The 26215-nt window shown below is 38.8% G+C and overlaps 1 protein-coding gene across 1 annotated transcript in view; it reads left to right on the top strand.

Moving 5' to 3' along the window:
* The window catches only part of calb1.L (calbindin 1 L homeolog), a 42748-nt gene that overhangs the window by 11204 nt on the left and 5329 nt on the right, over positions 1 to 26215 (top strand). The window contains 6 exon segments of the mRNA NM_001090639.1: positions 10047 to 10127; positions 12366 to 12422; positions 15114 to 15191; positions 23131 to 23186; positions 25736 to 25775; positions 25864 to 25917. Coding sequence (NP_001084108.1) covers positions 10047 to 10127; positions 12366 to 12422; positions 15114 to 15191; positions 23131 to 23186; positions 25736 to 25775; positions 25864 to 25917 — 366 coding nt within the window.

Here is a 26215-nt window from a genome sequence, read left to right as displayed (position 1 = left end):
AACCCCCTGATGTCATCTGCCCATGACATCATAACGGCATTTGTGATGGACGAATTTCTCCCGTTTCGATTTGCCGAAATATTCTCGAATTTCCTGAGAAATTCGCAAAACTTTTCTGACAATTCCAACGCCAGCGACAAATTGCCACGCATTAAATTTGAGTTTTCGATGCAATTTTGCAAATTTATTTGCCGGCGTCGAAATGCAGACATTTGCAGCGAATTTGCGCCTGCCGAATAAATTCGCCTATCATTAAACAGCATCATGATGATGGGAGTTCTGCAGCAGCCGTCAAGGGTGTTCCTGGGCCCCTGGCCACCCTGAGACTCATTTACGTTTTCTGCACTAGAAGAGCCAAAATTCCAATTTAAAAATCCGAAATTACCAGGATTGGCTTTTTTCCATCCCTCATAACTTGCTCCCCTGACCGGTGTCAGACTGGGACACCAGGGGCCCACCCAAAAACCTTAGACCAGGGGCCACTCTCCATACTATTATTCTTCTTCCTCTCCTCACTCAACCTCTAGTCTCCTAGTCTATTTTCTTTACATATTATAATCTATTATTCCATTTATTTAGCTTTGTTCTCATAGAAATAGGGAATGGCCATGAAATAGGCCAAATGTTTATCAGCATGAGGGACCACTGACGCCTGGGCCCACCGGGAGTTTTCCTGGTATCCCTGTGGGCCAGTCTGACACTGCCCCTGACAGACAAAGTATCAAAGGTTGCCTAGGTCTGATAAAGAATTTTTCGGGTCGTTTACAACCACTTCTCACGTTGTAGTCATGCTAAACGGTAAGGAAACTGTATACAAGAGGACCCTTACTTTGCATTTTTCAGGGGAATAGAAAAAAAAAATCAAATCTGGGAAAAAGCTAAATCAATGAAATACATTGTGCATTAGATATTGGTGGACCACAAATATGTTGTGTAAAAAGTGGAGTGAAGCATTAACAGTGATCAATAGATTTCAGCAGAAAAACAAAACAAGAAAACAAAAGAAAGATCTGATTGCTGGTTGGTTGCTATGAGTAGTGATGGGCGAATGTATTCGCCAGGCGCGAATTTGCGGCAAATTTCTGCGATTCGCTGCCGGCGAATGAATCTGCGAAATTGGAAGTCTAGGCACCCATTGACTTTAATGGGCGCCAGAATTGTCGAAAGCGACGGAATTTTCGTCGGCGTCTGAATTGTCACTGGCTTCAAAAATATTTTGACGACGGCGTCAAAATTTGCATTTCGCTAATTTTTCGCCATTTCGCACATTTCACTGGAAATTTGTGAATTTTTCAACAAAGCGAAAAGAGAGAAATTCAACCATCACTAGCTATGAGCACCACTTTTTCCACAGCATGATAAGTAGACCCCTTACAATCAGGGGATGTAAAATTATAGGGGTGGTTGACCTTGTAACTTTTAGTTTGTTTTAGAATTGACTAATTCTAAGCAACTTTTCAATTAGTCTTCGTTATTAATTTTTTTATAGTTTTTGAATTATTTGCCTTCTTCTTTTGACTCTTTCCAACTCTCAAATAGGGGTCACTGACCCCATCTAAAAAACAAATGCTCTGTAAGGCTACAAATGTAATGTTATTGCTACTTTTTATTGCTCATCTTTCTATTCAGGCCCCCTGTTCATATTCCAGTCTCTTATTCAAATCAGCGCATGGTTGCTAGGGTAATTTGGACCCTAGCCACCAGATTGCTAAAAACTGCAAACCAGAGAGCTGTTGAATAAAAAGCTAAATAACTCAAAAGCCACAAATAATAACAAATGAAAACCAATTGCAAATTGCCTCAGAATATCACTCTCTACATCCTACAAGTTAAGTTAATTTAACGGTGAACAACCCCTTTAAAGGTTTCACTTTACAACTATTATAGTTTGTTATAGATCTTTGCAGGGCAACATCCACAAATAATCTGAATATTATATACTTATAAACAATGCTTCTTGAGGTCAGGAGTTCTAGTAAGTGCATATGGATAGTGATGGGCGAATTAATTCGGCAGGCACGAATTCAAGGCAAGTAAATTTGCGAAACTGTTGTGCATCAACACTATTCGGACCCACTTTAACGCTGGTGTTAAAATTGACGCAGGCGTAGATTTTCAAGTTTTACTAAATTCCAAGGAAAATCCCAAATTCGCCCATCACTACCCATGGAGTATAAAGGCCCTCAACCTGCAACCTCTTGGCTTTATAGAAGCAAAGGTTCTGCTGTATTCCCGCTTTATCCTGGCAAGACTGATAGGACCCATAGTATTTATAGCAGGAATATTCTCGTACTAATAGTGCTGATTCATCAGTTATGGTTTAGATTTTTGTAATGTGCAATTTAACTGAAACTGCAAAAATGATTTGTCACAAAAGTGCAGATAATGTATAAATGGGTGTCGTCCATCTCAAGGTCACCAGTGAGAACACCCCGTCCTGGGTGAGCCAAGGCAGTTTCCAGAATTGACCATTTAGCTGTAAAATGGAACATCTTAAGATATGAAGAATGAATATTTATGTCTGCTGTTGGCTCTGAATTAGCTGACATCTCTGTTTATGTGACCTGGGAAGTATCAGTTGTCTTGATTTAGAGAAGGTTAGAGCCATTGTCATGTCAGGATCATTTTATAAATGTGATAATGAGCAGCTCAGGGCCATTTCATTGGGCTCCTCAGAAGCAAACTCCCACTTTCTCAGCTCAGTGTTAATAGAGTTCGGGAACAAGGCATCCCTCATACATTTTTTTTTGTTTGAAAAAGCCCAACTACCAGCAGATTATTTGATCTGTGCACCTTGGCCAAACAGCCTTTGCTCATATCAGTTACAGATCTAGTTACTTGCTGAAGTGAAAGATATATATGCGTGAGGGTGGACGGACAATGAGAGGTGCTTGAATTCAATTGTGGGGCTGATTTATTAATAGTGGGCAAATACATGGGGCATAACTACAGAGGAAGCAGACCCTGCGGCTGCAGGGGGGTTCAGGAGGTATATGGGCCCCATAAGGCCCTAATTCATATACAATTTCAATAAAAATTGGTAAAACAAGTCAACCTCTAGACAATTTGGGCCTGAAGAATAATTTGCTGTGGGGCCCAGTAATATCTAGTTACGCCACTGGGCAAATATAAACTATTTTATTAACTCTTAAGAATTATTATTCTTATTCCAATTGTAAAAAGCTGATTGATTATTGGTTGCTATGCGTTATTGCTCATGGTGCATATGTTCCCACTGAGTCCAAGGAATATTACAAGTAGTGATGGGAGAATAAATTTGGCAGGTCGAAAAATTACCCAGCGTAAAAATTTTGTGGATGTGCGCCCTGAAACGTCGATTGCGTTAAAACCGTCAAGCGTCAAGATTATTCGGACACCCATTGACTTTAACGCCTGTGTCAAAAGTCGCACTATGCGAATTCCGCTGGAAATTCCCAGCGAAATTCAAGCGAAACTGTACAAATTTGCCCATCACTAATTACAAAGCATGGCAAAAGAGATGGAGCAAATATTGCCAGTAGTTTGTGTGGAAATTGAGTGTTTATAGAAAAAGGAGTCAGGAATTTATTCGTAGAAGACCAACGTGCCAATATGCATGTATGTTAGTTTAACAAATCAACAAAATAAATTCCATTGTGACCAGCTGATCAAAACACAAGAGAAAACTATGGAAATCTATGTTCCCTTTAGCACCCATGTACATATCTTTTGTCCCAGTGGCAATGGTCTGTACAGGTTCTAAAAAGAAATAAGAAACAAGTACTGATACCCCTTCTTAATCTGTTTATAAAAGGCTGAAATAAAACATTCTTATGTTTTGGATTAAAACAGATTTTATTTTATTTCTAATCTTTTATGAACAGTTAAAACACAAACGTTTCAGTTGCTGCTCATTTATATTTTGAATACAAATCTTTGTACAGGTATCTTGTATCTACCAATGTCCAAGTTTTCCCCAGATTTTGGGGCTCAGGTGACCAGTAATAGCTCCAAGAAAGAGTGGGAATGGCCTATAGCAGTGATAGGGGAGGTGCATGTTATCAATAGCTTGTTTCTATCTTGCCATATTTTGGAGGATCCCATTTAGGAGGAGGAAATTCTGGTTCTTACTTCATTTTTTCTTTCCTTTATCTTCTGTTCCATAGGGTTCGGCATTCATTTTAAATCTGAGATTATGCTGGTTATCAAAGGTCGAATTTTAAAGTAATTTTTTTAATAAACTTGATTTTATTAACAATTCGAAAGGTATGTTATTTATTAAAAAATTCAAACGTCTAAAATTGGATCGAAAAGTCCTGACCCGAAAACTCGAATCAAACTGGAATATAATTCGAATCAAGTTTTGCTCCGAAAAAAAAAACTCGACTTTTGCACGTCAACTTCTTTTTGATGTGCTTCAATTTTTTTTTGTCGTGCAATGTTTTTTTTTTCTCCCATTGGGCCGTCATTTTCGAAGCAAAACTTGGCAACAATTTGGCTCATCTACTACTATTAACATCCTCAAGTAGTTCAAGGGAGCTCTGCCATTGGCTTCTACATGAACTCGGCAGGTTTTAGGTGGTGCACAGTGATGGGTGAATTTGCGGCGAATTTGCGTGATTCGGCGCAATTCTTGAAACAGCTGGGAAAATTCTCTGCCGGTGTCAAAAACGAGACGGCAGAGCTGCTTCGCAAATTTTTCGTCAATTTTGCTAATTTTTCGCAGAAGCTAAACGCTGCAAATTCACCCATCACTGTTTCCACGGTCGAAGTGTGATAAATCTCACATTTGAATTCAAATTCGACTTGGTGGTTTTAAATTTGAATTTGAGTTTTGACCAAAAACAATTCAAACCTTAGAAAATCAGCCCCTATCTGATTGGGTTTTATTTTTTAGAAGCAGAGGCAATGGATTTTACATATTCTTTATTGTCTGACATAGACCATGGAATGAGATAAAGTTGTAAGTGGGTCAAGATTTCTTTGAGACTTTCTGAAATCATTAAGCAACATTTCTTTTCTGCACCACTCCAAGCTGCTTCCTACATTGTTGGCTGGTCACTCAGATCGCTGACCAAAGTAGTTTCAATGACAGTCCATGATTGGGTGTTCGACTGTATTTATTACTTATGTCTAGGATATAGTCATAGTTAAATGGCATTTATTGAATTCTATCAATAACCACCAGGCAGAATTTAAAAACAATAACATTAAATCTAAACTTCAGACAGTTTTAGATCTTCAAAAAAAACCTTAGCCTCAGGTCCCCAGGGCATGGTAAATTTAACCTCCATAAACTAATAAGGGGCTATAAAACAGCACATACTGACCAGTAATGGTTGGCCACTGAGGGCTGTAAAGGAAGAACTGTGTGAAATCAGCTCCATAAAGCTGCTGTGCACAGAAGAACGCAGCAGACATTTAATGTACCAGATAAAGATTTTAGTGCTACAATTAAATATGGAATCATCAGTTCAGGTGACAAGCCACCAAATTGCAAACCGCACTGATAAATCACAGTTGGCATTTATGAGATATGAACTGATTTATTCTCCAGGAAATTGCGGCAGCTGTGAAACCAGTGCGCTTTGGAATCAGTCCATGTCCATTTAGTCAGGATGGGGAGATAGGAATGTAGCTTGGAAAGGGGACGGCAGCCTCCCAATAAATGCAAGAAATAATGTAAGAAAATTGTTCACATGATTTGTATATTTCCCATTTTACTGTGCTCATTCAATTGTGCTCAGTGTAGGCTGCCGTTTTGGTCTTGGAAAAAGCCGCCATCGGCATTAGGCCTTATACATATTCACAAGTATTGTTGAATGTCTCTTGCTGTGTCAGGTTGTTATTAAACTTCTGTTTGTGTCTTTCCTCAAGCAACGTATATCCCATTTCATCTGTTCTTCACTATATTACAGATTGTGTCCCCTCTGTGAACATTTCCCCGTTTATGTTGGGTTTTCTGTATTATTGGTTCCATCTTACTGTGATTTGCCTTTATGGACAAACTCCATGATATTACATTTCTTCTCCAGTATTTTTCCAAATCTTGTTGCTAACATGCTGGAAAGGGGATATGGGCAGCCTTTTCAAATTTTAGGGAGGATCCTTCTAAAATCCTTCTAATTTGGGCATGAGGGAGGGGCTAAGTGCTTGCCTAGGAAAAACAGTAACAGTATGTTTGATGTTTTCTCTTGTTTGGATTTGTAGAAGGAAAGTGTTGTGTTTTCATTGAGCTCATTGTCATGATGATTCCATTACAGAGTTATTAAGAGGACCACTACTCACAGAGCCACCAATTGCTTGGAAATATATTGTGCAGCCCTGCAAAATCATATTCATCTGTATATTTTTTTACTTATCAGCTTTAAAGATGGGGATGTTAAGAGAGCATGCACTTATAAGATGTATTTGTATGGTAAATGGTTGGCTGATCCAAATGTTCGTGTCCCAGGCCCACAGTCTCACATGTGTAGTTTGCTTTCCAGAGACTGCATCCATGCGGAGCATCAGGCCAAAATGATTTTAATGAGCCTGGATGAGGCATTGAAATTAGTTTCACCTCCAGTCCAGCATTTCACCAGCCTAGCCACTAAATAACCAACAATGTACTTGCCAGTAAATTTGTAATTTCCCATTTGCACCCCATTCCATGCACAATTATTCTCCCATGACCTGTCCAATTAAGACCTTGTTCCAACCCTCTCTGCTCCTACCAAATCCAACCCCTAATCCACTCAGTTCCTCCCTACACCTGTGACACCAATGCCTAACACCTTGAATACTGACAAGTATCCAATCATGGCAACCCTAACATTGATCAGAAAGGATCATTTTGGTTCCATACATTGGAGTACTAGCTGTTATTTCATCCAACAGAAACCCAATTGGCGGCAATTGTCTACCCATGAACCTTTCCAGTTTGAGATTTCAGAAGTTTGGTTGCTATGGTCCAAATTACCCTTGCAACCATGCATTGATTTCAATAAGAGACTGGAATAAGAATAGGAGAGGCCTAAATAGAACAATGAGTTATAAAAAGTAGCAATAACAATAAATGTGTAGCCTTGCAGATCATTCCTTTTTTTAAAAATGGGGTCAGTGACTTCCATTTGAAAGCTGGAAAGAGTCAGTAGAAGAAGGCAAATAATTCAAAAACTATAAAAAAAATAAAAATTAAAAATGAAGGGCAATTAACTATTCTATAACATACTAAAAGTTATCGTTATGGTGAACCACCGTTTAATTCTTATTGGGGTAGCTTGTCTGTTGGGTTAAATTGCTGCTCAGCAGCTCTGGGTTGGTTGCTGGTCAATGGGTCCTGTTTAGAATCTGCCCACACAGGTCTCTGTTATAAAGTCTATTGGTTTAGTAGGTGACTTATGTCTTAAAGAAATAACAGACTTGCATTTTATTTTGTACAGCCAATATCAGGTTAATGGAATGGATTGAATAAGCAATCCAATGTATTATAGTATTCTGCATATCCTTTTATGCTTACTGACTAATCATGTAGCGTGTGTAAGGGGAAAAAAACAACATTAAGGACACGTTAGCGCTGTTCGTTGGAGCTATTAATCCCCTTTTCCCCAGAGATCCACTGACCTTCGGTTTTATTGTGCCACTATAAAAATAAACTAACCAGTCTGCGTTGTTTACTGTGGTTATATTAACACCATTCCTCAAGCCGCCAAGCAGTCATGTTCAAAGAATACCCCTGATAAAACAGACACGAAGCAGCCGGCTTCTTTTTTTTTATATTTAAATTAACCAGTCATTTCATGTTAAAGGAATAAGGACATTTTTAAAGAGGAAATTCACTCACAGTAATTATGACTAAAGCTTATCTTTATTAATGTGTTATTAATAAGTTTAAGCATTTGTGTGCAACTGAATTATTGCCTGCCTTAGCTGAGTCATTTCCCATATTGCAATTGGATTTAATTTTGTGCAATATTTCAGTTATTTAGCTCTATGTATGGAATTTCAGCAGCTGTTTGGTTGCTAGGGTCTTGGTTACCTTAGCAATTAGGCAGTGGATTGAATGAGAGAGTGAAATATATATAGGAGGCGTTGAATAAAAAGATAGGGTATAAAAAGTAACAATGATAAAATTGCAAGCTCAAAGAGCAATAGATTTTTGGCTGCCAGGGTCAGTTCCCCAGTCTGGAAGCTGGAAAGATGTAGAAGAGGAAGGCAGATAACTTAAAATCAATTTTTTTTAAATGATAAAGACCAATTGCTAGGAACAGGACAATCTATGACATATAAAGAGTTAACTTAAAAGCGAACCCAGGGCCGTTTCCACCTGAGGTGGTTCCTTCAATGCCGCAGCATCACTAGTGCGAAGCGTGCAATTGCGCAACTGCGCCAATTTAAAAAGAACGGAAATTCGGCTCGTAAAGGACAAGTAGCATCAAATTATTTTTTATTTAAATTCGTTAGTATACAACTAAAAAAACAAAGACAAATTAAACTTTGAAATCGCTATTTCTTTATTAAAATAAAATTAAATAACTTACCGAAACTCCGCTTGTGCTCCTCTTCAGAAAAGGGCGACGATCCATCGTGCGGCGCTCGATTTCCCCACCCTTGCTATCTCCTATAAGTAAATCAGGAGAAATCGAGCACCACAAGATGGATCGCCAGATCGTCTTTTCTGAAGAGGGGCACAAGCGGAGTTTTGGTAACTTATTTCTTAATAAAGACTTATCGATTTCAACGTTTAATTTGTCTTTGTGTTTTTTTCTTTCGTTGTGTACTAACAAATTAAAAATAAAATTGATGTTACTGGTCCTTTAAAGGTACCAGGAGCAGAATTTAGCCTGAGATGAGTTTTTCAACTCTCCTCATTGACACTGTGCCCCTGGGTGAACCACCCCTTACAGACTAGACTGAAATGAATTCCACAAGCTAAATGACTAAGCTGCAAATGCCTAAGCCGTACAACATGTATAACGGGTATTAGCCATGCAGCTTGTGGAGTTTGTATGTTTACAATTTTCAGGGTGAGCCATAAAACCCTACTGCAAGAGTGTCCAGACTATACTTTAAAGGGTTGGTTTACCTTTAAGTTTCACTTTTAGTATGTTATAGAATGGCCAATTCTAAGCAATTTGGTCTTCATTATTTATATTTTATAGGTTTTTAATTATTTGCCTTGTTCTTCTGACTCTTTCCAGCTTTGAAATGGTGGTCCCTGACCCCATCTTAAAAACAAATGCTCAGTAAAGCTAAACATTCATTGTTATTTTTGTCTTTTTCTTATTCATGTTTCTTATTCAAGTCAATGCATGGTTTCTAGGGAAACTTTGACCCTAGCAACCAAATAGCTGAAATTGCAAACTGGAGAGCTACTGAATAAAAAGCTAAATAAGCTCATAAACCACAAATAATAAAACATGAAAACCAATTGAAAATGGTCTCAGAATGTCACTCTCTACATCTTACTAAAAGTTAATTTAAATGGGGTGAACAACCCCATTAAGAACTGTCTTAATCTACTACTTTAGGTACATAGCCCTAGTGCTGTTAAAGTACCATGGACAGAGCCCTAGTCTAAGTCTAAACCTACTTAGTTATACTTACACTTACTTATACTTATAAGTCTATACTTACAGGCAATGGTCTGCTAGCTTCTTTATATTGCTCCATGGTCAACCTTTTTGTTTCACAATGACGCTGGTGTGAATAAGCTTTAAATTCAGCTTTATTATTTTTCTTAAAAGAAGCAAAGGCAACATTCTTTCTTTCACTATTTCTGTATGTATTTATATGAGGATTGGCTATAAATATATTAACAAGAGAGCAGGTATTTATTCCTTAGTCGAATTTATTACACAGAACTTGGAAGTTTCATTTCACTCTTAGTCACAAAGGTTCTTCACAACTGACAATGTTAAAAGGAACAAGTGGGTGAAGATCTGACCCACAAACAAAGCTCAAAGCGACTTGTGCTTTTGGAAAGAGTTCTTTGTCTAGCAGAGAATGTTCCCTGTGTGTGACTGCAGAGTGAGGCCCTCTGGTTCTGCATGAATTTCATTCCTATTATTTGCAATCTTTTCCAGCTGGCTCAGATCTTACCCACCGAAGAGAACTTCTTGTTGTTCTTTAGGCAGCAGTTGAAGTCAAGCGAGGAGTTCATGCAGGTAATTCATCAAGTCAATCTCTTTGAAAATGCTGTCGTTATCTTTTAAGTGAAGGATCCACTGTGCGGCATTCACTCTATTATCTGTTTCAAAGTCATAATTCCTTCTGAAGTTCAGGACTGTGCAAGTGCAGGAAGTTAGGCAGGGTTGGTATGCAAGTCCATATACATTGGGTTAAGTTAGGCCAGAAATAGTCCCCTGTGCTGTTCATGAAACATAATATGAATTAAGTATAGTGTATTTAATGTCATCCCTTTTTCAAGATATTTGGTGGAAGAATAATTTTATTGAGGGTCCCAAGTGCCCCCTATAGGCAGCACGTGTGAAAGATATTTGCACCCAGGGGAAGGTATAAATGTCATATAATTAAACTGTGCAGTAAATGATACGCATTTTAGCATTCAGGGATGTCCAACATGTGCCCAGTCCACCTGGTGATGTTTATAAATATGCTACTTTGCAATCAGAGCTGGCGAAACACATCAGATTTCCTCTCCTTGCTTAAGGGTAACTGCCAAGTGCCCTTAGGATAAATATATATGCCCTCAAGAACCTGGTCCGGCACATTTCCTCATTACATAATCCTCTACGGAATCTTAAAGAATTATCTGTCACAAAGAGTCCTGCAAGAAGGAGAAACCGTGGCAGAGTGATTAGTCTATTCACGTCCTTTATTCTCGTTATAATGATATAGTGCTTTTTAAGTCACCAAAATGCTTTAATATATTTGCTAATTCCATGAGTTACATGTAAGAAGTGGAATACAGGAATGTGCTGCAGTCATTGCTCCAATGAGGAGAAATAATTACTTTGCATTTACCTGCTGTGTGGCTGAGAGGAGTCAGGCAGGAACATTCTGGACAGAGCTGATATATAGAAGGGTTCATAACATAGTTATGTTGAGTAAGGACAGAACAGTGCGGAGGAAGAAAGAACCTAAGAAAAGAGTCAGGATCAGAACCAGACCTGGACCCGGGCACAGGATAATGTAGGTCAAGTGTGGCTACAGCTAGAAACAGTGTCTGACTGCTCTGGTATCAGGGAAATGAGAAGAGTTTATATTGGAAGTTTGATATAAAAAGGTAGCACCACCTGTAGGTAGGTAGGTAAGTAGGGCAGCTGGGAATCATGAGTCCATAGACTTTGCTGGCATTACACTGTACAGAATCCTACAATTCCACAGGAGTCTTATAAACAACTTCCCATTCTAGCTGTTAAGCAAAGTCAAGTCTCACATGAAAGGTGTCTGGCTCAAGTTCTAAATACCAGATCCTCATATACTATAGCAGTTACTACTTAAGCCAGTTCTCCGAAATCATTTAAAATCAATTTGCGTACATTGCACAATGATATTTATGGGCCTCACATGCAGTTAGTCACATAGACCTGTATAAAAATTGAGAAATGCTCCATATGGGCAAAGTCTACTGTATAAAATGTCAAGTCAGCAGCCATTGTACAGTGTGCGGGCATTGTAAAGTGAAAGCATGGGATAATCACAAAATAAATAAGTATGTTTACTTGAGCGCCTTTGACTTCTTGCATGATGAATCTTTAGGATTCCAAAGCCATGGATCAATTCAGTAATTCAGATTCAAGTTGGTTATCTCGGCATACGGCCTTTTCCTGACGGAGGATTTACTACTCTGCTTTAGAAAAGGCTGTTGTAGTAAGAAGTTCAAAGCAAGATGGTTTAATTATTTAGGTTGAAAGTTTATTCTTAATGCCTTCGTTGCCAAATATTGTAGTGTCAATGCGGTAGGTTCTACATTTCTACATTCCAATGCATTAATGTTGAGCAAAAACGAATTTCATAACAAAAAAGGCTGCGTAATTCCCAATAGTCATGTGACCACTCCTTCCATACAAAGCCAGCACATGTCATACATCATGATTCATTGTGGTGGTTATAAAATAAAGCAATTCAATCTGGCAAAATTAAGGTGGCCCAAAAGGAGGGGATTTGCTGATGCCTCATCCATGCACCAAGAAGGGACATTAGCAAACACATTTGGGCAACCTTAAGTTCATGTTTATAAGAAAACAAGAGCATGTCATGGACATTTTTATTGCACACCCCCAGCTTCAACCCAACTACTTGGCTGGTGGAATCCAAACCCCCAAAATCTTATGCTCCCTGCTTGTTGGCCTTGTTAACCAACATGTATAGACCTTTATGATACAGCAACAATTTCTTCCACTTCAACGTTTTTCACCTTTTCTACTTTCTGTTTACAGTCATGGAGAAGATATGATACTGATCACAGTGGCTTTATAGAGACGGATGAACTGAAGGTAAGAGTACAATAATTGCTGGTGCACACCTTAATACAATTATATTAATAATGACTGTCTGCAGGGTTTACCTGTGGGATCCCCAAGTACAAGTATGGGGTCCATTATCCAGAAAGCTCTGAATTATGGAAAGGCTGCCTCCAATAGATGCCATTTTATTCAAATAATCCACATTTTTAATAATGATTGCCTTTTTCTCTGTAATAATAAAACAGTACCTTGTACTTGATCCAAACTAAGATATAATTAATTCTTATTGGAAGCAAAACCAGTCTATTGGGTTTATTTAATGTTTAAATGATTTTCTAGTAGACTTAAGGTACGAAGATTCAAATTATGGAAAAATCTGGAAAATCCCAGGTCCAGAGCATTCTGGATAACAGGTCCTATACCTGTAATACATAAGTAAAGAGAAGCAGGGCACTCAAATTAGGAAAAAAATATTAAATATTTATTTACATAAATACCCAAAGTGTTTTGACCCCCCTAAAAAGGTGGGGTTCTTTGTCAGGAGGCCTGCCTTTTTCTGTGCTCCTAACAAAGACCCCCCCACCTTTTAGGAGGTTGAAACACATTGGGTATTTTCGTAAATGAACTTAAAAGAACAGTAACACCAAAAAATTAATTGTTTTAAAGGAATGACAATATAATGTACTTTTGCCCTGCACTGGTAAAACTGGTCTATTTGCTTCAGAAAGACTACTATATAAACAAGCTGCTGTGTAGCCATGGGGGCAGCCATTCAAAGCTGAAAAATGAGAAAAGGTTCAGGATACACAGCAGATAACAGATAAGCTCTACTTTATACAACAGGATTCTTCTAAACGTATCTCTTATCTACTGTGTATCCTGTGCTTGAATGGCTGCCCCCATGGCTACACAGCAGCTTGTTAAACTATAGTGGCATATAACTGCCAATGTCAGTTCTAAACATATTTAACACAATGTAGCACTGATAATATTGTCTTTGGTTTACACTTTTCCTGCGCATGCCTTTAACTGAAACACACAGGGATTGATTGGCATGTGCCACTGAAAATAATGACTGACACACACACACACACACACACACACAGAGAAATTGGTATTTGGCATTAAAAAACAGCTTTATTCTCTTGCATTGATGTGTAGAATTCAAACAAAGGTCTATAATGTAATAGCCTTGAATGCTGCACTTGGTTGGCTTGACATTTGCAGTGTATAGTCATATCTGGATTGGGAATTGCTTTTGCCAGGACAGTGTATTACGCTCATACCTGGACAATCAGGAATGTACTTAGTATCAGTCATTTATCAAGTGAATAGTTCAGAGGCCGAATGATTGAAAATCAAGAAACATTACCCTGGAATAATTGGACAACTCTTGTGTTATTATATTTCCCTGTGTTCCTGGTCAAGTATGGTGATAGCATTGCTCACAAATCTGAGAAATTACAAGCATTTTAAATGGAATACTTGCTTTGTATTCTGTAATATCTTGATGAACTGTAAGACAGCGCATATCTTTATAATTCTTATTTCCTTGGGTTAAGGTGGCCAAACACGGCCGATAAAAGCTGCCGACAGACCGTGTCGGCAGCTTATTGGCCTGTGTATGGGGCCCCCCGACGGGCTTCACAATCGAGATCTGGCCGAAAATCCCGTCGGATCGCGGCCGCATCTATTCTTTGATGCGGTCCCGCGATCCGACCGCCCGTTAGGCATCGTTAGGATCCGATTGTTGGGCCCTAGGGCCCACGATCGAATCAGGCCAATATTGCCCACCTCAAAGTGGGCATATCGGAGGGAGATCCGCGGAACGAGCGGATCTCTCCATGTATGGCCACCTTTAGTTGGCTTTGGAAAGCAGCGAGGATCATAAACTTCCATGTAATCTGTCATTAGTTTGAATACTGATGTGTGCTTAGGTCTGTATTGGCCTGGAAACAAAGGGGGTTATTTATCATAGTCCCAATTTATCTCAATATTTTCTGCTACATACTCCAATCAAATCCGCTCTGGTTTTTTAAGCTTATTTATTATTAAATTTTCCCCAACAATTGCGGGGAAAAAAAATCAGGTTTTCACTATTTTTCATCTGATTTTCAAGATTTTGTTGGATTTTTCACCCAAAAACTCAGATTTTTGTTCGAAAACTCAGAAAACTTCAGGGTATTTCAAGAAACCCAGCGCACATCAAAAAATCATTGGGACTTCTCCTATTGACTTATATGCAACCTCTACAGGTCTGAGATGCCGGATTTTCTGATTCAGACTTTTCCTACCTTGGGGTTGAATAAATTCCAAAAAATTTGTGATTTTTTTAAAGTCTGATTTTATAATAAAAAAAAATCACTAAATATTCTTGATTTTTGCATTCAGAGTTTAGTAAATAACCCCCAAAAAATACCTCCCATTCATGACACTTCATTTAGGTAAGGGCATACATGGAGATGCCAAAGGCAGATAGGATTGGTTCAGCCTGTGACATCTGGGCCAGTGTTACATCTCCAAATCACACAGCTTAAAATGTTTCTCTGCTTTCACTCTATCGGCCCCTTTTTACCATTTGTATTGGTTATTGGTTGTTTTTCTATGTAATCTGTATGTTCAATGTATAGACCCATTTATTGTACAACGCTGCAGAATATGTTGGTGCTTTTTGAATAACTTGTTATATATAATTAAATGATATTAACACTGTCTCCATAGAGCTTCCTTAAAGACTTGCTAAAGAAGGCAAACAAACCCTGTGAAGAGTCAAAGTTAGAAGAATACACACATACCATGGTAAGAATTTACTTATTTCGTGCTTGTTTAGCTGTAAATGTTATAGCGCATAGTATTGTTATTGTACAAGAGTGATATTGGTTTAAAGGGGTTGTCCAACTTTAAGTAAACTTTTTGATGTAGCGAGTGATGTTCTGAGACAATTTGCAATTGGTTTTAATTTTTTATTTGTGGTTTTTTGTAGTTTTTTTTTTTGCAATTTCAGCATTTTTTTGCATTCAGTATTGATCCGAATAAGAGACTGCAATGTGAATAGGGTCTGAACAGAAAGATGAGCAATAAAAAGTAGCAGTAACCATAAACATTTGCTTTTAGATGGGGTCAGTGACCCCCTTTCGAAAGCTGTAAAAAGTCAGAAGAAAAAGGCAAATAATTAAAAAAAAACTGTAAAAAATAAAAAAGGCCAGTTAAAAAGTTGCTTAGAATTAGCCATTCTAAAATTTAACTTAAAGTTGTACCACCCTTTAATATCAGTGCGAGAGTGAAATAAATTGGTCATACCCAGTAGTAGCAGACATAGATAAGAAGCGTAGAAGTTTAAATATTTATTTTAGGAACTGGTCAGACCCAGCAGTGACAGACATAGATAAGGACTTTATATATGATATGACTTCATAAGCCATGATATACACATAAAAGCTTTAATAAAAACCATTTCAGTTATTTTAGTTCTGTTGTATTTAATAGGTTATTTCTAACCAGCAGCTCCAGTCTGAATGGCTACAGATGACACATTGGCTTGGATGCTGAATTCATTTTAATAGATGCAACAGAGCTGTGTGTTCATTAACTACCCACACTCTGCATGAAGAATGCGGTTTAATCAGAAACTTGGGTTATATGGTGTTATCAATTTAGGCTGGAACCTGTTGGGAGACGGGGTCTCTGATCCTCCAGTTTCATTTTGCAACCCATGTTTGTTATAGTGTTTATAAGCTGCGGTGATACTTGCTGACGCTATATAAATAAATAAGGGTAACGACCCAGCCGCGGCACTTTAGTTTAAATGATATGTACAGACCTTGAATATGTGCGTGTGAGAGGCGCTGTCTGGGAATTCTCTGCGGAGCAACGATTGAGCTGGTCTGGTCCATAAGGCTGTTGGAATTAACTAGTCTGACTTTAATTAACACCTTTACACTTTAACAGCAAGTTTCTTATGCTGTCTCACAGTGACTCCCTTGTATAAGATCATCTGAATTGCTCCCTAAGACAATCATCTTATTTAACCTTTAATTAGAGGGCCAGAATCGTTTCTGTAAAGCATGACTTTTTTAAAACCGTCTCTGGTTTTGTTTTGACAAGAAGTTTGGGCAGGTCATGATGATGTATGATTAGAGTAACACCAGGTATTTGAATGTCACCTCACTGTCAGGGTGAACCTCTGCAGTCAATATCCCATTCCCCACTTAGCATTGGTTCCTTGAGAAAAGAATATAGAGACAATTTCCTATGGCAGATGCTGATGGCAATAAAGCGAGAAACAATCTCCATCTAACATGATCAGTGTCAGCTTATAGTCACCAAGTTTTTAATTAATAGAATGAGACAAAATGTCAGACGAGGAGGGATATTTGCTTCTTACTGAGAGCACTGTAATGGTAAAAATGTTTATTGTACCATGGGCCTTAATCAAGTTTAGAAATAGCATGCAGCAAAGGGATTATCAATGTAAAAAGAATCTTAGACCTGTGGCAGACGATGCAAATTTTGGATATTTTGTGTCATGCAGATAAATTATCTGATATTGTTCTTGTCTGCTCCAGTAGAGTTAATTAGCAGTTAAATAAAAGCACCAGTACTAGTTGCTTTCTGAAAACTAGGGATGCAGCAGATTCAGGCTTTATCCGGTGCTGCCATAGGCAACAAATCGGAACACATTACACATGAGCTGATCACCATAGGAAGGACTTGTACCCTCCCTCTGCTGATGGATTTAACTGAAAGAGCCCACCAGCAAGCAGGGGGGATTTTTTGTTTTAGTGTTTCCTTTTCTTTTATATATACTGTAAATACTCGTGGGCCACCCCTTAAAGCTGCCAGCCTTAGCATGGGTCCATGGGGGCCTCTATAGAAACATGCCCTGACCAATATCAAGAATCAGTTAGCAGTCAGGCCGAAATCCAAGCTTTTTTGCCAGGATTTGCCAAATCCTAAGTGGCAGATGTATCAAGGGTCGAATTTGAAAAACTTCGAAATTTGAATTCAAAAAGACCAACCGAAATTACATCAATGTTTTTTTTTGGCTGGATAGGTCAGTTTTTCATCCAATAGGTCAATTTTCGATCAAATTCGAATCATACAAATCGAAGTAATAGCGCATTGAAACGTATGAAGTTGGAAGTTTTTCCCAAAAAAAAACCTTACATTTTTCAAAGTCCACCAATTGATTCCAAATAGGTTTTAGGAGGCCCCCCATAGGCTAAAACAGCAATTCGGCAGGTTTTAGATGGCGAGTGGTCAAATTCGAATCGAATTTGGACAATTCCCTAGTGGAAGTGCACAAAAATTATCTTGAAAATCTCGAATTCTCCCTTTGACCTTTGATAAATCTGCCCCTAAGTGTTGTGCGTGGGCCAACAAAGGTTTCTGTAGCTAAAGGTGAATTAGAAAAGTGATATAATGTGGAGCAAGTTTAGGTGTCTGTGAGCTCTGTACAGATTTAATTACAGAAGTAAAGTGATTACATATTCAGGATCCTCTCTAGTAAAGACATGACATTTCTAAAACCTAAAACCCTTTGTGCCCCATAATACCACAGTGCCAGTGCCAGAAACTGATAGATGTCCTCATTAGTGAAATCTTGCCCATGCCCATCTCATCTTTATATATGACAGTGAGAGCGGAGGACTAAAAGCCTTGTGGTACTGGGATGAGATATTACAAATGTGAGCTGACACCTTCATTTCTGTTCATTAACTGAACTTCATCCTTTAGGGGGAAAAAATGATGTATCAGACACGCAGTTGATTTTAATAACAGGGCCCCATTCCTAGAACTGGAAGGAGAATGCTAGGCAGCGTGAATAGTTAATAGGTGCTGCGAGAGATGTCTTTTATATTTATTCAGTATACTCGGAAGACTAAGTCATTATAAGCTGTTATCCTGTTCTGGAAAGCACTCTGCTATTATTAAGTGCCCTAATTCTTAATGAGTAGAAATACATGTAATTTGAAAAAAAAAATCAAGGCTTAGAGGAGGATCCAGCAGGGTATTTGCCTTCACAGGAGCTGTGCCACTTAGAAAAGAAGACTTTTTTGCTTTAAGATTAAATGGATGCCCAGTGCCCCGGGCATGGAGTTATCATTACTGAAATGAGACTGGATTTGCAAGGTGGGCACTGCTTTATATCTGCAGTAGTATAAAATGAAAGTGAACCCCTCAGGATGGACACACTGTGACTGCAAGACCACTATATAACCTAACCTATATGCACTCGCAGGTAAATTATGCAAATATTTAGATAGAGGGTTCCGTGTTTGCAAAGCAGGGTGGCAATGTCTAGCCCTCGCTTGTACAAATAACGTGTCTTATCACTGCCACGGCTAAACCAAGAGGGTATACAGGGGGAAGTCATATGGATAGTGAAATGAAAGTTCCAGAGATAGTTTGCTGCTCTGAAAACCTCTCTAAAGCATGTACACGATAAGGTTTTAAAGGACAAGGAAAGTTAAACTAAAGAAGTAGCTAGAAATGTTGTACATTATGTTTTGGGCTTCTGTACCAGCTTAAGGCAACCACAGCCCTTTAGCAGTAAAGATGGGGGTTATGTAATAAAAGGCACTAAGTTTGCCTTGGAGCAGTAACCCATAGCAACCAATCAGCAGGTAGCATTTACTCGTCACCTGTTTAAAGGCAAACATCTTATTGGTTGCTATGGGTTACTGCTCCTGGGCAAACTTAGTAGCTTTTATTACATATAGGGTGTGTCTTCAAAGATGCCTCAGTAGCTCCCCATCTTCTTTTCTGCTGATTCACTGCACATGCTCTGTGCTGCTGTCACTTACTGAGCTGAGGGAACCACTCACAATATACAGTACACATAGAATAGAAATGTCACAATATAAGGCTGATTAGTAATTAATACACATAATTACTACATGGCAGCACAGAAACCAGTCCATCAGAATTTAATAATCAGTCCTGTAGCATCAGCTTATATTACAGACCAACCTCATTTTCTGCTGGATAATTAGTGACGACCCCTAAGCTTAGCTTCTCAACAGCTGCTCAGAGCCCACTGAGCATGTGAGTGTCACAGACACTTTCCAAGATGGTGACCCCCTGTGACAAGGTTGAAGTCCTGGATTATTGCAGCTATTGACAAGCTGAAACTTTAGGCTGATGCAAGAAGTTCAGAATATAAAACATTGCATTTTTAGCCATATTCATTTGCAGGGTTTAGTTCTCCTTTAAAGGTGGAAGACTGTAGAAGATCTTCAGTGGAATGCAGGTTTTGGAGCAGACGTGACTAGGACAGGGACTTATGGAAGATCAGTGGTGGGGTGGGAGCAGTAGGTTATCGTTATTATGGATCCAGCCAAGGGACTGCTTGAGTGTGCAGCAAAAGGGGAGCAGCTGATGGGATTCACCTGGTGAAAGGGGGATTCAGTTTTCAAGACCTGGCATGACGAAAAGGTGTTCATAACTGTCTTGGTGGCATCTGTGCATAATGTGATTAGAAGATTCGGGTAAGGAATGGAAGCTGCTAAGGACCAAACCTTGAGAAGGGCGAAGATAGATTGTAGCTTGGAGAAGAATGGGCCAGAATAGAACACGGAGGGGCATATTTACTAACACTGGAGACAAAAATTACTGTGATGTTGCCCATTGCAATCAGATTGTTGCTTATGTTTTCAAACTTGTATGTGACTGTTGAAATCTAATTGCTGATTGGTTGCTATGGGCAACATCACTGATGATGTTATCCTCCAATAAATAACACAGCATGATATACTGAATAGGTTCCTGAATGTGTGATGAGAATGAAAAAATAAGAAGCAAGGAAGGACTATGCTCAATTGATGAAAAGAATCAAAGCATAAACATTAAAATTGAAAATTGGTCCAAACCGATTCAAATGTTTATTTTCCAACATGCTTCTTCTTCTAGACAACTTAAACATCTTTTTCAACTAAAGCTTCTGAAACCCTATATTTCCAATTGGGAAAATATTCTTTGATGAATGAGTGTGTAGATAATACTTATATGCGACCGTGCAGGACTTGTCTCCTTTATTACTTCCCAAGTCCTTATGTCTTAAAGGAGAAGTAAACCCCTTGCTCAACGTGAGTGCAATAAACAATAATTATTTCTTGAGCAAAACAGGGCACACAGGTGAAACTGAAACTACTCCATGGTTGGATGTTGCAAGGTAAAAATTTCAAACCAGCTCTATAGATATCTGCCTGATTTTTCAGCTAGATGTTAGTTAGACAAGCAGCCCTGAACTCCCCATACATAGGCCAATGGGTTGTCAGCTCAGTTTCGAGGGGCTGAGTCAGTGGCTTTTATTTGGCCAGCTTGACAGTACATTATATTTAAATGCATAGAAAAGCTTTTCATTTTATATTGTCACTTGTCCTTTACTTTATAGCCACCATTTAAATCATGTTTACAGATAAAATAAAGCTTCCGATGCCTCCTTCCAGGGCAGTTGGGAGCAAATTGTCCCGTATATGGTGCCCAACAAAAATGTGGCTTCAAATCAACTGGCTATCCATCATGCAGTCTAGAAAAATCACATTGGATGAAGACTGCATTGGCGCATTAATATGGTCCTCTCTAGCCCAAGTAGCATAGCAGCCCCATGCTATATGATTAACAGGCCAAGTGAAGTGTGTTCTTTACTTGCCCTTTAGAGAAGTCAGTGCTTCAGAGACAGCAATTTCACATGCAAATATAATAAATATGACACATTTGTTATTATTTATTATAAATAATAGTCTTTGGCAGCAAATGTAATTATTCCATGGATTCTCACACCGTGCAACATTAACTTCATGTCAGGATTCATTATTGGCTAATTATATTTTGATAGTGTGTGTGTTCAGAAAATCATTAGCAGATTTATTGTGAAGGTGTTTCATTTTATAGAAAGGGCATAAGACTCAGCGCCAGGGCAGCATTTCTGCTGCTCAACGACTCTCGTCTCTGACAGATATTACTAGTTATTGTTAATGAAGATGGTAACTAGATGTGGAATAAAATAAAATAAAAGCTTCGGCTGCACTGAATCCAGACTTAGTATAACCTGCTGTATTTTAAAATAGCTTTAAAATAGGGGCAGATTCCGTCATACAAAACAGTGGTAAGGGCGTTTGCTATTCCTCGAAATCGACAGTTGTGAATATCACGGATAGGTCTTCATGTAAGAAAGTTCTGGGCTATTTGGTACCTTGCTATGAACATTGTGTACAGATCACCCAGTTTAACGTTCATTTATTTCACTGGGAAAAAGGTTTGATATTTATCTAATTAAATGAAGTGGCAAGGGGGGACCTAATGATGAGTTGTCTAAGCGAGATGTCTAGATAATGTTTGCTCAGTGAATACCAGTCCGTGACATTAAAACATGCAAGGGAATAGGCAAAGATGCAAAAATAGAAGGAGATCCAGGATGGGGTTAAGAATAAGAGATTCAGAATAGGGCCAAGTACTCTTGGAAACTCAAGTATGACCCATAATAAGGATGGAGACCTGATCTATAATAGCTCCTTATTGGAGATCTGCAATTTGGCAACCTTATAGATGAATTAGGGCTTTTCCCATAGGCATCTGACCTGGAACAGTACAATATTCTTGGAACTCTTCTCTCTACACCCAGGATTTTCTTCAGAAACATGTTTGTTTCAGGCAGGCTTGAAAACGCCATCTGCTCGTGCACCATATTAACCAGGGCAGCTGCAGTTCATCCTCACTCCCTGCTCATCCAATCCTTAGGGCTGTTGGTGCAAATGAACAGAAAAGTAGAAAAAGTGATTATGCAATGTTTGGCACTTTGTTTGCATATGGCTATGCTAATACTGCCAAGTACTGCCCAGTAAACAAAAGAATTATTATCCTATTGGATATACAGTAGCTTAACTTGGGAGACTTGGAGAAAACGCATTGTCACTATTTTCACCTATTTGTTGACCATATTAAAGGAGAACTAATCCCTTAAAATGAATACTTCTAAAAATGCCATATTTTATATAATGAACTTATTGCACCAGCCTAAAGTTTCAGCTTGTCAATAGCAGCAATGATCCAGGACTTCAATCTTGTCACAGGGGGTCACCATCTTGGAAAGTGTCTGTGACACTCACATGCTCAGTGGGCTCTGAGCAGCTGTTGAGAAGCTAAGCTTAGGGGTCGTCACTAATTATCCAGCTACAAAGCTGATTATTAAATTATGATGCTAGTTGCACTGGTTTCTGTGCTGCCATGTAGTAATTATCTGTATTAATTACTAATCAGCCTTATATTGTGACATTTCTGTTCTATGTGTACTGTATATTGTGAGTGGGTCCCTAAGCTCAGTAAGTGACAGCAGCACAGAGCATGGGCAGTGAATCAGCAGAAAAGAAGATGGGGAGCTACTGGGACATCTTTGGAGACACAGATCTTTACTGCTAAAGGACTGTGGTTGCCTTGGGCTGGTACAGAAGCACACAACATAATGTACAACATTTCTAGCTACTTCTTTAATTATGCTTTAGTTCTCCTAATGTACAAAAGCATTTGCAACTTTGGCTGATGCTGAGCACTCATATCCCTAACAGGTGCAAGTAATGTCCCCCTCCTCGCATCCATATCCCCATTATCACAGAAAAAATGAGAGAATTGCTCAAAGCTGTGGGTACTTTATGTAGCCCTGTTTAATTTACACGTACGGCTGGTCTGGAACATCATATCAATTTATAGATAAATAATGTATCCTTTGTTTTTTTTGCAGCTGAGGATGTTTGATACCAATAACGATGGAAAACTGGGCCTTACAGAACTGTCAATGTAAGTCTCATCAATCACAATATTCTACACCATGTCCCTTGGCTATGTCTGTTTCATGTCTGCTGGTTATAACAGGCTTCAAACAGAGGCTATAAACCATGCCTTGCAAACTACAACTCCCAACATTCCCTAGTAGATTGGAGGATGTAAGAAGGTTAAATAAATCACTGTACAAGTATGGAATCCATTATCCAGAAACCCGTTATCCAGAAAATTCCGAATTATGGAAAGGCCATCTCCCATAGACTCTAATTTATTAAAATAATCCAGATTTTTATAAACTATTTCCTTTTTCTCTGTAATAATAAAACAGTACCTTGTGCTTGATCCCAACTAAGATATAATTAATCCTTATTGGAAGCAAAACCAGCCTATTGGGTTTATTTAATGTTTACATGATTTTCTAGTAGACTTAAGGTATGAAGATCCAAATTACTGATAAATCCATTATCCGGAAAACTCCAGGTCTCCTAATCTGGATAACAGATCCCATACCTGTACCACTAACACACTGATGGTGCAGCAAAAGTTCATAACTGGACCTCAGTATCATAGTACAATATTGGATGTTTATACAGGTATGGAACCTGTTATCCAGAATGCTCGGGACCTGGGGTTTTCCGGATAATGGATCTTTCTGTAATTTGGATCTTCATCTTCAAATGAAAGTAAATATGTGTTGAGAGGTTATTAATCATGAAAAACCTGTTAAATGCCTATGAAAAGCAGACCCCCGTAATTAATGGCATTTTTTTTTTACTTTTTACAAGATTTTTTTTTCTTACTTTCAGATAAATATTCCTAATGACGCCTCTGCGCAGTTATAATGGAGCATTTTTTTATGTCTAATAAATCAAATCAAATGGCACAGAAGCGATTTAATAAACTCCGGGACTTTGTAATAATCTAGTAAATAGAGAAACACATTTGCTTGCGCAGAAATGTTCTTCTTGACATTTTCTATTATTGTCAAGATAATTAAAAATGCGGTGTCGCATTCATCCAACGGCTCAGCGCTGTTAATTGGCTAAGTGCCGTGTTTGGAGCCACAAGAGAAGCCTCCATAGTGAAGAGTAAAGCTAAATCTCAAGCAACTAGTCCCATAGTGTGAGGCTATGGCAGCAGTTCAGTCTTTTTAGGAGCAAGAGCAGGCTTTATATTCAGTCCTACTTGAAGGTTTATTCTGATTTATTCTGAATACAATTAGCAGAGCAGCCTAATACCCTGGAGTCCAAGCTGCAAGTGACTTAGCACCACTTTTTAAGCTGGTGTGGACATCACAATGCTCACGTCTGAGCTAAATGTCTACATAAAGGTTGCTCCATCTATTGTTGTTCATGTGGTATGATATACGGCAAGCATGGATAACCCCCTTTCAGCATATAATGGCATTGTATAGTAACCCAGGGAATGGTTAGGCTAGGATTTGTGTCATTGAGTGGAGCCAATGGATTTAGGATTGAATAGAAGAGACTAGTAATGATTGGGGAGAAGTTAATAATTTATTTACACCAATATCACTGGCAGTAACTTCAAGCCTCGTCTTATCACTGTCCTTGTCAGTTTGGTTTTCCCCACCCAGACAATGGTTTGTGTCATCCTTAATCTACTGTGGAGGAATCCTTTGAGGATAAATTGTTGTGCAGTCAGTATCAGACTGACCCTACAGGAAAACTCTTGGTGGATCCAGGTGTCATTGACCTTCCTGCTCACCCAAATATTTGCCTTGTGTGCCTATACCATGGCCATTCACGCCCGACCCGTCATGTTGATGACGTCACAAAAGGGGTGGGGCAAGCAGGCACGCGTCTATAAAAAAGGAAGCCGGAAGTTGGAAGCCGGCAGTGCAAGGTGGCAGGCAGGGAGAGCAAGAAGAAGAGCTCAACCTGGACCTGTCACCCGCAAATGGGGGTGCGAGGTCGGCCTGAACTCACCTGACCCGCAAGGCCTAGTGTATAGGGCCTAGAGGAACAATGACTGAATCATCCCTCCAGTCTGACCCGTTACCTCCCAGCCATGACAAATCTGCGGTAGCTGAGGCAGGGCAGCATTACATTTTGTTAAGGTCAATGGTAGAGGAGAATGATCTTGGACAAAGCACAGAGGGTAGCACCCTAGCTTATGTACAATATAAATATAATATATAATGCTCTAGCTGTTGATGTTGGGAGGCTTGGGTGCTTTGATGATTATAAAAATCACTGGTGCAACTACTAAAATGTCACATTACACAATTACCATTTAAATGTCCCAGTGTGCAATTACTGGGGGTGGGGGAGGGAAAAAAATGCCCTCTCTGATCTAAAATCAATCAGAATAAAGCAGACGAGAAGTGTGTGTAAATGAATCCCCCAGCTCCAATTACTCTTGCCAGCCCTGGGAATTATCAGTTAAGGTATAGCCTCTTGGTGACGGGAATGTTAATGAGTCTGTTACTGTATTTTATAGAAACCCTATCTTCCAACATTTGTATTTTGTAACTTGCATTGAAATCCGTGTAAAACAACACCAACCAACCAACCTCACTGACGCATTGTCTTCCTCCAAAGGTTACTTCCCGTGCAAGAGAATTTCCTTCTAAAATTCCAGGTAAGCAGTGTCCAAATTCATATGCAAGTTTATATAGATTCGTTTTAAAGAAAGTGTTGGTATTAACAAAATGTGTTTTATCCTTCAGGGTGTCAAAATGTGTGGAAAAGAATTCAATAAAGTGTTTGAGTTATATGATAAGGTATGTGTAAATGGTGCATTATCATTTCATCACTGGTGCAACCAACTGGTTTATGCTTTCATTGCTCAAATTAGAGGCTGGATTGTGAAGTATGTGGAGGTGGTCTGAGGGCTTTTCTATAATATGGCCTTGTTACTACTATATAGAAAATATGGCTTTGTTACTATAGGTCCAAACAATCCAAATTTTAAAAAAATATTTCCTTTTTTCTCTGTAATAATAAAAAAGTAGCTTGTACTTAAACCCAACTAAGATATAAATCATCGTTGTTGGAGGCAAAACCAGCCTATTGGGTTTA

The sequence above is a fragment of the Xenopus laevis genome, chromosome 6L (genome assembly GCF_017654675.1).
Source record: "Xenopus laevis strain J_2021 chromosome 6L, Xenopus_laevis_v10.1, whole genome shotgun sequence".
NCBI classification, from domain to species: Eukaryota; Metazoa; Chordata; class Amphibia; order Anura; family Pipidae; genus Xenopus; species Xenopus laevis.
The sequence above is the reverse complement of the archived record's forward strand: the minus strand, read 5'-3'. Positions and strand labels throughout refer to the sequence as shown.